Genomic DNA, 15,032 nt, shown 5'->3' on the forward strand with positions numbered 1-15,032 from the left:
TGAGGAGTTTCGCCAGGGGGACGTAACGCATGGGAGGATCACGCTATCCCCCCCCCCAGTTCCCCCTCCCCCATGAACAGGCGCCCCTACCGACCAGAGGAGGCACTAGTGCAGCGAACAGGACACATACCCACATCCGGCTTCCCACCCGCAGACACGGCCAATTGTGTCTGTAGGGATGCCCGACCAAGCCGGAGGTAACACGGGGACTCGAACCGGCAATCCCCGTGTTGGTAGGCAGCGGAATAGACCGCAAAATTGTGCAATTCTAATATGTTTAGCTTGTTCATGAACATCTTGTCTCATCATGGCTCACTGTCTTAAAGTTCATGCCAATGCAAGCATCACTACTTGTTCTTATGAATTAAATTTCCCACTCTCTGTATAAATCGCCCCAGTTTATTTTCATGGCTGCCATGCGTTGCCCGGCTGAGGTTATATTCATTTGCAGAGCCACCCTTAGGAAAGAGTGTGACCTTGGTTTTCTCTTGAGACGGTACGTTGGCCAATCCTGTTGCAGGACTTGAGGAGTGTTTCTTATCGAATGTACAGAAAGGCTCAAATCTGCTGTACAGACGGCTTTCAGTGCCTTGATCTTTACCCCTGTTTCCTGTGTCGTGGTTGGACCTCGCACTTTTATCCCCTAGCGTGTGCTGTTGTTGCGTCCTCGACGAGGTAGTTGTAGGAGGAGAGGTCTGATGGCCTTCGTCGATTGTAAACCGAGGAGTTGACACAGTTCCATAGTCATCTGGTAACCTGTCTTTTGTTTCTCTCGGCTCTTCGTTCTCAGCCAATAAGGTGTCTGTGCTGCCTGAAGATTTCATGCTTGTTTCTTCCGCAGTTCGGGAGGACACCTCCTTTTTCTCTGGTATGTTGAGTAATGACCTGATCTTTTTGGAGCTCTTGTGTAGGAAGTGTGGGGAGCCCTTGCCGGACAATTTAACTGATGACTCCTTGCTGTTGCCATCGAGGGCGGCTGCAGACATGGTTCTCGAGGGCGGCTCCTGCCAAACAGATGAGGTCTGGCTTTTCGTGTCGTTGATACTCTGGACATCATAATGCGACACAGATCGCTGACCTCCACTCAGATGTGACCCATATCCTACATTCTGTGCACTGGCCCCAGCTGTACCTCTATCGGTCTGCCTTCCTGCAAAACCTCCTGCGTACATGTGACTCGAGGTGTCGTGAGTGTCCCTGTGATCTGTGTTGGATCTTGGATCTGCTAAACTATGCCGTTTGTACCAACTGTCGGACAGAGGGTCAGGGTTTTTCATCAGTACTCCCGCTTTGGCTCTGCCGAGGCTTGCGTAAACAGAATGGTGAGGGTTTCTTCCTGGAATGTAGCTTGTATCATTCTCAACATCATCCAGTATCTGCAGACTCTGGTGTTTGAGCTTGAATTCGTCATTATTTGGCCTGTTCTCCACGGTTGGATGAAATTGCATGGATGAGTAGTGTAATGCAGCATTTGGTGCTGGTGAGGGGTTAGTCTGACCATATGAGTTATTAATGTAGCAGTTTGCCTCCACCTGCTCTGGGATCGTGGACTTGAAAATAAGTGAAGACCTCATCCTGGAGTGCATCATGGAGCTAGCTTTGTTGTCTAGTGCTTCATACTGGTCCAGATAGTCACAGGAGTCTCCAACTGGAACATCAGGGTTTTTAAGGTAAGACTCAATCCTCCACGTGCGCATGAAGGACTTGGATGTACTCTCCAATGTCGGCATGTTCTGTTGCATAGAAAGGACCTGTTTGTCATTGCCGTGGTAAGACTGACGCATGTGTTGACCTCTGTGCATCTGTGGTGCTTGAGAGTAGTCAAAGAGCATGGGTTGGTTGTGTCTTCCATTAGCAAACCCTGCGTCTCCTGAGATATTCCAGTTGCTTGCCCTGTGCCTCATGTTGTGAGGAATATACGAGCTATCTTGTCTCTCCCCAGCATAGCTGTGCCGTTTTAAAAAGTCTGTGGCCTCTGTAGACTGGGGGTGAGGCATCAGATTTTGAACTCCCATCCCATAGTCGTTTAAGGGCCTGTGTATGATCGGACCTTCTTCATATAGCTTCTCTTCGAGATCTCTCATTCCTGCTTGCCTCTCACAAGTCTTGCGGTAGACAGTGTCAAGAGTGTGCCTCAGTTGGTCCTGTCTCTCAAATCGTTGACCAGAGTGAGGTGCGTATTTGGCTAAAATCTCTCTTCCATTGGGCCTGTTGTCTTTTACCAGCCCCTTGGGAGGGCACAGCTCAGCTGGCACAGTGGACCTGGCATAGAGGGTTCGAAATTCCTCATCATACGACTGGACCAGGTGGCCTGTTATGACCTGCACCATGCTCAGATTGATCTTCTCAAATGACCACATGAAGCTGGAACATATGAAAAAAAACACACACACACAGGCCGATTCAACACAGGAGGATGGGAGATGAAATAAGTATTGTTAACTGCACAAACGCAATACCCTCATTATACCAACATTTGCTCTGATGGTTTAAATTTACTTTGTATTTTGTCAGCCATTGCAGGAATTCTCTCTAGATGTGTCAGATGATCAAGAGTTGCACTTCTTTGTCTTTTCTCCCCAATTGTACCTGGCCAATTACCCTACTCTTCCAACGCGTCCCGGTCTCTGCTCCACCCCCTCTGCTGAGCCGGGGAGGGCTGCAGACTACCACATGCCTCCTCTGATACATGTGGAGTCGCCAGCCGCTTCTTTTCACCTGACAGTGAGGAGTTTGGCCAGGGGGACGTAGTGCGTGGGAGGATCGTGCTATCCCCCCCTCTCCCTTCCCCTTCCCCTTCCCCTTTCCCTTGAACAGGCGCCCCGGCCGAGACACTTACCCACATCCGGCTTCTCACCCGCAGACATGGCCAATTGTGTCTGCAGGGATGCCCGACCAAGCCGGAGGCAAGACGGGGATTTGATCCAGCGATCCCTGTGTTGGTAAGCAACAGAATAGACCGCTACGCTACCCGGACGCCCCATGGTGACAGTGTTTTGCTGTGTACTGTAATAGCATTTAATGTACACCTCAGTGACCTTGCTACCTGCCCGCTTTACCTGAACTTGTTTTTACCTGTATGAGCCGTAGACCACCGTTTGGCAGTCAACTAGAAGAAACTTATGCTCCATTGCACCGTGGAATTTCGCTCCTGATCGGCAGAGGTACTCCAGGCCCTTCACTGTGCGCACTCTCATGTTCTGTAGTCGGGGTCAGCAGAAAAAAGAAATGTCAGATTACAAAAACACTGTTTCAGAAATCCTTTTTACACAACAGAAGCAATTCAGGACCTCTGCACTGGGAAGCAGCCAGTGATCGTACAGATATCAGAGTCGTTCACATTAAATATCGAAGTCACTCACATTAGACACGTCCCGGGTGATGAGTGTTGAGTCTGCTCATCTATTAGACGTCATCATGTAACATATTTACTGCGTGCCAAAGTCGTCTTTTAGCGGCTCTCTCTCACTAACTTGTACATGAGTATTGAAAGGGTGTGTTTGAATCTCGAACGTCTCTTTGCCAGGCAGTAATTATTACCCAACCCAGTTAACCACACCCAGTTAAAACAGGAGCAACCAGGGTTTGAACTCGTCCCTGATTGTGTGAAGAATCACTCTGCGTAGAGCTGAATTAGATGTAAGGTCAAGTCTCTTAAGGGGAAATGGCTCGCCAAGCTGAGGACATACATCCATTCTATACCACCATTAAAACTACGAGAGGTTTGTTAAAACAAATATTTGTGTCGCAGTACTGAGTGATCGTCAATATATTGGGCAGGGTTTGGGTATGAGGTGCACTTCCACTCTTTCTGTTGCTGCTTTATCCAGGCCGCTTATGCTGCTCTCAGGGATGCTGAAGTCGATCCCGGCAGTCATTGGGCGGCAGGCGGGGAGACGCCCTGGACAGGCCAGCAGGCCGTCGCAGGGCCGACACACCACATTCACACCAAGGGACAACTTAGTATACGGCCAATTCACCTGACCTACATGTGTTTGGACTGTGGGAGGAAACCCACGCAGGGGGGGGGGGCATGCAAACTCCACACAGAGGACGACCCGGGACGATCCCCAAGGTTGTACTACCCTGGGGCTCGAACCCAGGACCTTCTTGCTGCGGGGCGACTGCGCTAACCACTACGACACCGTGCCGCCCTGCAGCGAAGTCATTTTTTGTAATTGGCATTTGACACTTGGTAGTTTATAAAGTACAGCAAAGTAACATAAATCGTTTGTCATGATTCAGTTTCTGTTGGCAGGAAATAATTCGGGTCATACTGTAAGGATGAAAACATAAGGTCGGGACCTTGGGTGTACCAATGCAGCTAAGATGAGGGCTGAGATGTGCAGAAGGACAGGAGGTGGAGCCGAACCCCACATCTCATTCCTCCCACTGAGTACGGTGTCGGGTGGTTCACGTACCCTGAGCTGCTGGATTTTGACGTCTTGATTTTCCGCCATCGTAAGAAAGCTTTTCAAATGGAAATCATCCAGGAGCACGTAAACTGGAACGCCTCGTATCGAGGCGTCCACCGTCTCTTTGAATATATCCACATCAGTGAACATGTCCATTACAACGGCGATGACCTGTGGAGAAACACAGACGAATCACAGTCAGTCAGGTGACCAGGCGAGCTGGCAAGACTGGACGGTGCACTGAAATAACTTGACTTTAAGAAACACCAATAACTCAACTTATTCCTACTAGTGGGAACGAATATACAGTCAAATACACATCACCCACCAGTAATTACTAACCCCCCCCTTTTTTCTCACGGGGATTCAAACTGGTGATCCCTGTGCTGGTAGGCAACACTACACTACCTGGATGCCAATCATTTCTTTATTTTAGTAATTAGTCTGCTATTATTAATGTTCTGCTGTCAGCTGTTTAACAACCGTCACTCTAGAAGGATGTGTACCCACAAAATTGACATCAACTAGCAACTGAACAGAGGAAGGCCATGTGAGCGTCCATATTTTCCGTTTTACAACAAAATGGCTCGCTCGGTGGCCCACACTTTGTGGAAACATAGCCGTCTCCTGTTGTGGTGGAAGGAAAGGTTTATCGGCCACGAGTGCTGCACAGAGAAGATGGTCAGATGGTCTTTCCTCTACAGATTTATCCGTCTGCACATTCATTTGGTTCTCCGCCCGGTAACACGTTATTATGAGGACTGTCCCCTCTCTGATGGCTCTTAATAAAACGTGTAACGGGGAGCGAAATGGAGTACCAGGACAATAGTTCATTTCTGAGCTACAAACCTCCAGTGCCAATTGCATTTCTGTACAGTTCCCCTTCAGATCACACCACCGGTTCAAGCCCGGCCCTGGAGAGTACGGGACACCGCGGTGACGTAGGCTGTTACGGCACGTTGCCACGCCAGAGGCTCTCAAACGTTTGTGTCTCACGAAGATAAAGCTGTAAAACCAGATTTGAAGAAACGTGCTCCACCAACCCTCCGCCCCCATGAAACCTCCTTACCAAATTGGGGGGGGGGGGGCACAAAAGTCTAGGGGACTGTCTTGGAGGAGAAACAACTTGAGACATACTTTGGAATGAGACGCACGGGAGAAACTGCACATTTGATGTCCTTTGAACTTGTAAAGCGAAGATAGATCATTCGCCTGTCACCGTTTTCAGCCTGGGTACTAATTTGGCGATAAATGCATCAGAACAATGTGTCATGTTTTTTCTTTTTTCCCCTTTGGAAAACACGCCCACACCCGGCACGCAGACTCGACCCGGTGACCCCTGTATTGGTAGGCGACGGAAGAGACTGCTACGCCACCCAGACACCCTGTCTTGGTTTATATAGAGAACTAGAAGAACCCCTCTACAATGTAGCGGTTTGGTTCTCCACCCCCGTCTAAATCTCCCTCCTCTTCATCCTGCCAGCTAACCGCCTTCCCCCTGCCCCTAAACCCCCCCCACTCCAACTCCTTCCCCCCCAAATGCTCAGAATCATCTGAAATGCCGAGAAAAGTGGTTTTTAGCCATTTTTAGAAAATGCATATTTTGCATAATTATGCATAATTACGTTTTAATGTTCTGCTATTTTTCTGGTCCTCTCTGGAACAATACCTACCACCTCCAAAAAGAATTAGGATCATAAGTGCATTTTTGCAAAAATGCATTTATTTTGCATAATGCCAAAACATTTCGAAGTCCCAGAAATTTTTTTTATATAGGTGAAAAAAAATCAAAGATGCTCAGAATCATCTGAAATGCCGAGAAAAGTGGTTTTTAGCCATTTTTAGAAAATGCATATTTTGCATAATTATGCATAATTACGTTTTAATGTTCTGCTATTTTTCTGGTCCTCTCTGGAACAATACCTACCACCTCCAAAAAGAATTAGGATCATAAGTGCATTTTTGCAAAAATGCATTTATTTTGCATAATGCCAAAACATTTCGAAGTCCCAGAAATTTTTTTTATATAGGTGAAAAAAAATCAAAGATGCTCAGAATCATCTGAAATGCCGAGAAAAGGGGCTTTTAGCCATTTTTTTCTAGAAAAATACATATTTTGCATATTTATGCATAATTATGTGTAATTTTAATTTTCTGGGATTTTTCCCTTACTCTCTGAGACAATACCTACCACCTCCAACAAGAATTAAGATCATAAGTGCTTTAGTTTTCGGTCCCGCTATCTACACTAACACCACATACACACACACACACTAACACCACACACACACACACACACACTCTGAAACTATATGAGTAGATGTGGACATTGCTGAAGACTAAACTCCTGTTGTTACCTGTCTCGCATCCCGAATATGCCTACGAATGACCTCTTTAATGGTGGGGTTATTTTGTCTTGGTGGATGAAAAAGCAGATCTATGTTGGTTTGTAGTCTCTCGTGCATGAACTCCGGCCACCCGAGGTCCAGGTCTGGGGTCTCCACATCAGAGTGGGTGGGCCAGTACGTCCCAGTGGAGGACTTGCCGTCTGAGGGACCATTGTGGACCTCCTCTGTTGGAGTGCCAGGCGAGGGCTGCGTGGCATTAGAAGTGATGAAGGCCAGCTCCTCCTCTGAGAGGAAGCTCCCAATACGCTCCTCTTTGAGTAACTCCTGGTAACTTTCTTTCCCACTGCTCACCAGGCGATCAATGGCAAAGCGGTAGGACTCCTTATAGTGGGGCTGAATGTAGTCCTCTGTTTTGAGGTCTCCCCTCAAGGAGGACAGGATGGAAATCTCCTGGGATTCCATCGCTCCAAACAGCGACTTAGTTGGACCTGTCAAAGATACAGGAAATCAGGGATCACAATCGATGCAGAGCAGAGGAAGGTACGAGTGCACACAAAAAAAGGCCAAAAAAGTTTTTATTTCTTTATATATAGATAGTTAGATAGACAGACACAGATGGATTGATTGATTGATTGATTGATTGATTGATTGATTGATTGATTGATTGATTGATTGATTGATTCTTCATTGTCCTTTTGGAAGTTTAGGGTTATTGCCATAACCTCTAGATTAAAAAAGTTTACCTTGATACAAATGCATATATATATATATATATATATATATATATATATACACTATGTATGTATGTATATATATATATATACTATGTATGTATGTATGTATGTATGTATGTATGTATATATGTATATTTACACATGTGTACGTAGGTACAACTACATACTACACTTGACATTTGGTGGGACACATGGAACATGGGAGCAGGGAAGACATCGGAAGACAAGTTAAGGTCTTCATCAGACCTGATGAAGGCCAGGAGGGCTGAAACATAATATTTGTCACTGCAAAAATAGAAAGACTGTATTTGCCACTGAGTGAGTGTTGCACCTTTTCTTATTTGTTATTACATCCGTGCATTATCCAAACCTCTTATCCTGCTATCAGGATGGCGGGGATGCTGGAGCCTACCCCAGCAGTCATTGGGCGGCAGGTGGGGAGGGGAGACACCCTGGACAGGTCGCCAGACCATCACAGGGTAACTCACATACACACTCACACAGTGTATTACAGCCGATTCACCTGACCTACAGGTCTTTGGACTGTGGGAGGAAACCGGAGCCCCCGGAGGAAACCCACGCAGACACGGGGAGAACATGCAAACTCCACACAAGAGGACGACCCCCAAGGTTGGACGACCCCGGGGGCTCGAACCCAGGACCTTCTTGCTGTGAGGCGACCGTGCTAACCACTGCGCCACCACTCACGTCCTTTGCTTCTCTGTGTAAGTGGTATCACTTAAGGCAGCATGCGGTCAGACCGCTACAGCAAATACTTCTATAATAGTTTTAATTAATGATATGATGCCAAGAAGAGACGTTAATGGGGAGTGTCGTAATATATGCAATGAGAATACTAATAAAGGCTTCAAGTATGGTTTTGGGTCTGTGCCACCGTAGCAAAGTAAAAGGCCACCTGACAAGATGTAAACAGTAGGGAACTCACGAGAACTGTTAGGTGTACAGACACGTCAACACGGCGGCATGAGTTATTTGAGAAGGATTCTTGCTTCTCGATTGTGCAGTCGTTTATATGCGTTTCTCTTCCTCGGTCCTCTATATGAAAGACTGGATGCTAAATCTGTCGAAAACCCCCATCAGTAGCAGCGTCGTCCCCCATCCGTCCAGAAGCAGACCAGTTGCTGTCAAACAGCTGTGCAGAATCCTAGAAACAGGCAGCCATGGAGTCTCGAATGCAGCGTTGCTTTTCTAACGAAGCCCTCGGTGTCCTTTGAAATGGACACTTTTCGCCGTTAGATTTGATCTCATCTCTGCAGGACAAAGACGGAGTTTACAGAAGCTGTGAGTATGACAGACAGCAGCAGATATGTGTGTCCAACGCCATCCAATCTTTCCTTTTTCCACAGCTGGGACGCGAACCCAGGTCTCACGCGCCACGGGGCGACTACGTTAACCAGTCGCCTAAAGGGGCTGACCCGTTAGCCAGTCGGCTAGCAAGTCTAGTCATTCATGATTGTTGTGCTACCCCCCCTCCTTTGGGGAAGCGCGTCCCCACGCTTCAGCATATCAGCCCCCCCCACGCCTCTGAGCACACATGCTTCTGATGGCCTCACGGTCTCACCATCCCACTTCTGACACCAATGTAGCGAATTCAGGGGGCAGCCGGGAACCGCCGCAGCTGGGACGGGTGCCCAGGTCCTCCCCACCATGGGTGACTACGTTACCCGGTCGACTAAAGGGTCCGACCCATTAGCCAACGGGCTAGCGAGTCTACACATCAGTGGTGGTTACAATGCTATTCACGGTGGTGCAATGGTTAGCGTGGTCGCCTCACAGCAACAAGGTTCTGGGTTCGAGCCCGGGGGAGTCCAACCTTGGGGGTCGTCTCGGGTCGTCCTCTGTGTGGAGTTTGCATGTTCTCCCCGTGTCTGCGTGGGTTTCCTCTGGTTGTTCCGGTTTCCTCCCGCAGTCCAAAGACATGTAGGTCAGGTGAATCGGCCTCACTAAATTGTCCCTATGTATGTGTGTGTGTGTGTGATGGCCTGGCGGCCTGTCCAGGGTGTCTCCCTGTCTCCCGCCCAGTGACTGCTGGGATAGGCTGCAGCATCCCCGCAACCCTGAGAGCAGGATAACCGGTTCAGATAATGAATGAATGAAGACCTTGACCTAATATCGAAGAGTTCCACAGGGCACAGCCCGCCAAACGGCTTTAAAAGTTACCGTAGCTCTCATTCATACCTAGCTAACCAACCACCTGTGTTTCTGAACTTGAAGCAGTCTGCAACACATCTGACCTTGAACACCAGTGTTAACCTGTGGTGTCGTTCCACCGCACAGACCGGAGCCGCTTTACTCATAGGGAACGGGGTACCGACTTGATGAGTCCATTGAACATATGAGCAAAAGTTAATTTCCAGATTAGTTTTGTTCAGGTCTAATGGAGAAAATGCTGCCAAGAATTTCCAATTACCCTTTCCCTTCTTTTCTTTTTCTTTATTTTTTTTTTGTAGTAGATTTTTTAAAGTGCTGTCTACTGATGTGACATCATGCATTAGGACGTCTTTCTTGTATGTTTTGTACTGGAGTCAGTAATAAACAGGTTAATAATACTGACTGCACTGACCTAAGGCATGCATGAGAAGTGTCACAAGAAAAGAGAGTTTGCAATTTACCACAAAAATCCTCACTTGACAACACAGCCTGTTTATAGTACATACAAATTAAGCTGTTATGACAGGCCTGCTGTAGGTGCTGCCCGGCCCGCTCTGCACTTTATTTGAATCATATTTGAATTGTGAGAGGGACACTGCTCACCTCTCACTGCAGCCTTGCTTACTTACCTTTTACCTGTTTCAATAGCAAGGAAGGTTTTCACTTTTACTGTACCCTCTTGCACAGTCAGCACGTATTAATTAAGATTATCAAGACTCTCTGATTGGCAAGACCATTAACACGAAATGCAGCTGCTTTCTTACGTCAGTTCTTTGCTTCCTGTTTTGACGATGAGTTCACGTTAAGTCTTCGACAGGACAGTTGTGCACATTAAACCACCACAGCATCATCTCACATCACACGGCGGTAACTTACACAGACACTGTGACTTGTGCAAAAATCCTCCCGAATGCACCTGAAATATCCCGCACGGACGCTGTCATCGTACCCGGCTCAAGCCGACTCCGTCTGGGAAAGCCACCGCCGACTGAGGGAAACAAAGGCGAGGAGGTGTCTCGACACGATAAGACGCCTGTGGACGGAGGGTGTGGATTCCAGTTTTGACATGCAAATAGTCACAGCTGGGAACTTGCTCACAGGCAACCATAAACCTGTTTGAGATATGTGGCCACTCCCCTTCTTGTTCAAGGAGTCAAAGTTAACACGAGGGTGGGGGGGGTGAGATAATGATGGTGGGACGGAGGCTTTGGACTTTGACGACTACTTGTGGCTTTAAGATCCCCCACTGGAAATGAGCAAAAATCTCACAAACTTGACAAAAGTAATGTCTGACTTGCACTGTAGCAGCCTTAAAATGCTGTAGGCCTTTTTAACGACATGCCTGCAGAGATTAGACCAGCCGGATCAGCGTCTCTTCAAATCTCTGCTAAAAATACCCTTCCTCACACTTGCTTGTGTTTGTCCGGGCTGTTGTTTCATATTAATGTCAAGTAATTCTGTTAGTTGTCGTATTATAATTTATTGCTTTCTTGGTTATCTGTTATTGTAAAGCACTTTCTAATTGTGTTTCCAGAGGTGCTATACAAATAAAGTAATGTTAGTAGTAATGAATGACTCATTTGCAGTCCTGGGGTATCACAGGGCAGGAGGTGTTTGCAAGGGAAGAGTTTCTTTAAGACGCCTGTTATAAATATCCACACACTTTAAATTAATCAACTCGCACCCAAGTAAGACAGACAAAGTCAGAGCTGATTCAGATGTGTGTGACGGTGTATAAACACAACTTCTGTCACAGCGTAAAGCCTCCAACTGGTCGAGTTAGCCAGATGAGGCCCAGTCTAACTCGAACGGGCTTTATTTGTGGCGCAAGCGACACAGCGAAACCAGTTCCTGCACCCCAAGGGCTTTGCACCATGTTGGTAATGTGTCACTTTTCCCTGGTAATATGATTTAGGATCCCACAGATCTCAAAAGAAACTGATCCGAGACAAATGGAAATGCCTCCATAGCCTTAACGTGGTATTTTCTTTTCTTTTACGAGTTATTTTTTGGTTCAGCTGCTTGTTTGTACTCACTGTGGGAGGCGCTCACCTCTCTCCTGGAAACACATGCAGGATTGTGGTAAACTGGGAACATCCCCTGATAGCAAAATTGCTGTGGCCCAGACCCGTCCCACACCAACACTTTCATCCGGCCCACATACCGCACAGAATGATGGCACTTGGGAGGTCCGCTCCTGTTTGCCAGATCTGGGCCAGAACCAAGCCATAGCAATGCTGCATGTGCCACATATTTGCCAAAGGTGGCCCATATTTGTTTTGTGATATTTGGGCCATATTCACCATTTACCACATGGGCCACTTCAGGGTCACATCCAGATCACATGTTGCCGAGAGCACCGCATCTTTGCCAGAAAAGGACCACATTTGATTTGGCATATTTGGGCCATATTTGCTATTATACAGGTGGGCCACTTCAGGCTCACATCCATTTTGTCAGGGCCAGAAGAAGGCCATCAGTGCCGCATCATTGCCTAAAGTGGCCCACATCCGGATGCTGTCTGGGTCTTTGGTATCTTGGATGTAGCCAGGAGTCCCTCTCGACTTATGCTACGTAAGGGAATTCATAACAGAGGAGCGTGAGCATGACTGTAAAGGTGCATGAGGGGTGTTGGCTCATAATGTTACAGCTTTGTATCTGTAAAATAGAAATCACAGCCATGCATGTCATGCCATGAAAAAAAAAAATTGAGCAACACCTGCACTCCCAATGGCTGCATTTCATATACACACACCACCTCACTAACCCATGTCTATGCTCATGTGAGCAGGTGTGTACAGATGTTTCAGAGTCAGCATCGGGAACAATTTATTGTCATTTCTTCGATGTATTTGTGTACATAAAAGAAACTAAATTCTGCTTCAACCAGCCCACAGCAGTGTGACACAAATGACAAAAACACACATCCCAAATTTCCCAAAAACGAAACCACCAAAAACTTACAAAAACAGAGTACAAAGCCAAAAAACAAAACAAAACACAAACAGTTAACAACACTGTCCACTCAGTGCAACACAGTCACTGTCCAGAGAACGAATGCCAGCCAGGATGACTGTCGGAACTGCCGGTCTGCATGGGCTAGCAGTTAGCTTAGCCTGTCCCGCTTCCACGTCCTGTCAGACCGCCCTCGGTGTTTCCTCTTTGGGCGCAGCTCCAGCAGGGCTGTGGCCCCTGGGCCCACAGGACACAGCAGACCAGGCTCCTCCGGCCGATCCAACGTCAGCTCTCCCAGCCAGACACCTTCGACACACCTCCCCGCACTCCACACGACGACACTAAAACACAGTCAATGCTTGGCGAGGCCGCGGCCAGACTGCCCTCAGTGTTATCAGAACTGCTGGTCTGCATGGGCTAGCAGTTAGCTTAGCCTGCCCCACTTCCATGTCTTGTCAGACTGGCCTTTGTTACCTCTTCAGGCACAGCTCCAATCAGGGCCATGGTCTCTGGGCCCACAGGAAGCAGCAGACCAAGCTCTCCCAGCCATCAAACGAAGACACAACCCAGATAGCATGCGGATGTGGGACACTTCCGGCAATTACGCGGCACTGATGGCCTTCTTCTGGCCTTGAAAAAAACGTATGTGAGCCTGAAGTGGCCCACATGTATCATAGCAAATACGGCCCAAATAAAATGTGAGCCTTTTTTGGCAAAGATGCGGTGCTTTCGGCAACATGTAATCTGGAGGTGACCCTGAAGTGGCCCGTTTGGTAAATGGTGACTATGGCCCAAATATCACAAGACAAATATGGGCCACCTTTGGCAAATATGTGGCACATGTTATGGCTTGGTTCTGGCCGAGATCGGGCAAACAAGAGCGGACCACCCAAGTGCCACCATTCTACACGGTATGTGGCCCGGGTCTGGGATGGGTCTGGGCCAAAGCAACTTTGCTATCTGGGATTGAAGATAATTACTTACACCCCTGGCCAGTCTTTTTTGTCTCTTTTTACATATCAACAGGCTTAGGGCGATATGTGACAGGTTGGAAGGATGAATGGTGCATTCAAAGTCTGTTGCAAATTAACAGTGCAGTGGGTTCATGTTCATTGCTTGCTTAGGTCTTTGCTGTGTAATTTGAGCGGTGATGATGTTTAACTGTGATCTGCAGAGTGGTCTTGATCTGGTAGTCTGAGATCGATTGCTTCTGTCCACTACCTAGGGCGAATTTATGGTATTTTCCTCATTCCAATAAAATACTCATTGAGGAAACGCCCGTCTTGTCACTTTAGTGATTATTTCACCCCTTTTTCAGAGGCGTAACAGATACAGTAAATGAAATAGTTTTCTATAACTGCTGCCATAACATACTGGTTATTACAGATTTGTGCCCCAAGATTCATTCATCATGATGGACATTTGCTGCGAAGGCATCATTCACTCTGGAACCGTGTCACTAATTAGTCTGCTTGATAAGTCATTATACCTCACATTAAGTTCATTATGGAGCTTCGAGAAACCCATTTTCCTCTTCCCGTCATGTTCTTTCTTGCAGAAAAGGGTATAGCATAGGTACCATAGATATGCAGGTATCCTATTCCATCAATAAGCCAGCAATGCCTCTGGTACTTCCAGGATGCCTCCTTCGTAAAGAAGTGGAGAGGACAGGACATTGGCACCATTGTTCAGGTGAACCTTGAACGTGGGTGTGTGTGTTTAGGATAAGAAATATGAACTCAGACAATACACTTGTACTTTCTTTCCCTAAAGCTGCATCAGTGGTGAGTCACCCTTTGTGAATGCATGCCTCTTCAATGTTGTCGTCTTGATCAGTGACAGTTTGTGTTCCAGGGTCATGTCTCGACACCTGTGTGAGCAAGTCTGGGCAAGGGTCATGACGTCTCAGGGTACTTACTCCTCAATGTAAACACTTCCGAGCGCACTAAGTAAGTGACTGTACTTAGCACAAAAAGTAAGGGAATTTGTGTTTGGTAGATTATTTCTTTGTTGTAACAATGCTTCTTGGCAAAAAATCTTATACCGTTGGAAAGTCTGTTTATTTCCCTTTTAAACGGCGCCACATTTGTAAGGAACATGCATTTGTGCGGTGAGCAGCAGAGCTGAGTACGTGGGTTGCGCCCATGAAAAATTTGCCAAATCTTCTCTGCCAATGGCAAACAGCTTGTTTTGCTGTTGGTATTGACAAGAAGCATTGTTACAACAAAGAAATAATCTACCAAACACAAATTCCCTTACTTTTTGTGCTAAGTTTACATGATATGGGCCAGTGGTGAATCTTAAAGTCAAACGAAATGGAAACTTATATTTTCAAACGTCACTTCTTACTTTAATCATGCATTTTGTAATGTCTCTTTCTAATGAAAAAAGTATGAAAGGTAGAATTC

At 46.9% G+C, this 15,032-nt stretch overlaps 1 protein-coding gene across 1 annotated transcript; it reads right to left on the reverse strand.

Moving 5' to 3' along the window:
* Positions 1-347: 347 nt before the first annotated feature.
* fam83b (family with sequence similarity 83 member B) lies at positions 348-7,231 on the reverse strand. Its single transcript, XM_056292422.1, has 4 exons — positions 6,773-7,231; positions 4,422-4,586; positions 3,076-3,200; positions 348-2,364 (listed from the first exon to the last, which is right to left on the reverse strand). Exons 1-4 carry the CDS (start codon positions 7,223-7,225, stop codon positions 348-350), a joined length of 2,760 nt encoding a protein of 919 aa, XP_056148397.1. The 5' UTR covers positions 7,226-7,231.
* Between the last annotated feature and the right edge of the window lie 7,801 nt (positions 7,232-15,032).

This window comes from Lampris incognitus, chromosome 13 (assembly GCF_029633865.1).
Source record: "Lampris incognitus isolate fLamInc1 chromosome 13, fLamInc1.hap2, whole genome shotgun sequence".
Lineage (NCBI taxonomy): Eukaryota > Metazoa > Chordata > Actinopteri > Lampriformes > Lampridae > Lampris > Lampris incognitus.

Coding starts and splice junctions, on each gene's coding strand:
- fam83b (XM_056292422.1), bottom strand. CDS start 7,225: ATGGAATCCCAGGAGATTTCCATCCTGTCCTCCTTGAGGGGAGACCTC. Junction 3,201..4,421: donor TCAAAATCCAGCAGCTCAGG/GTACGTGAACCA, acceptor CCCCGACTACAG/AACATGAGAGTGCGCACAGT. Junction 2,365..3,075: donor GTGGTCTACGGCTCATACAG/GTAAAAACAAGT, acceptor CATATGTTCCAG/CTTCATGTGGTCATTTGAGA.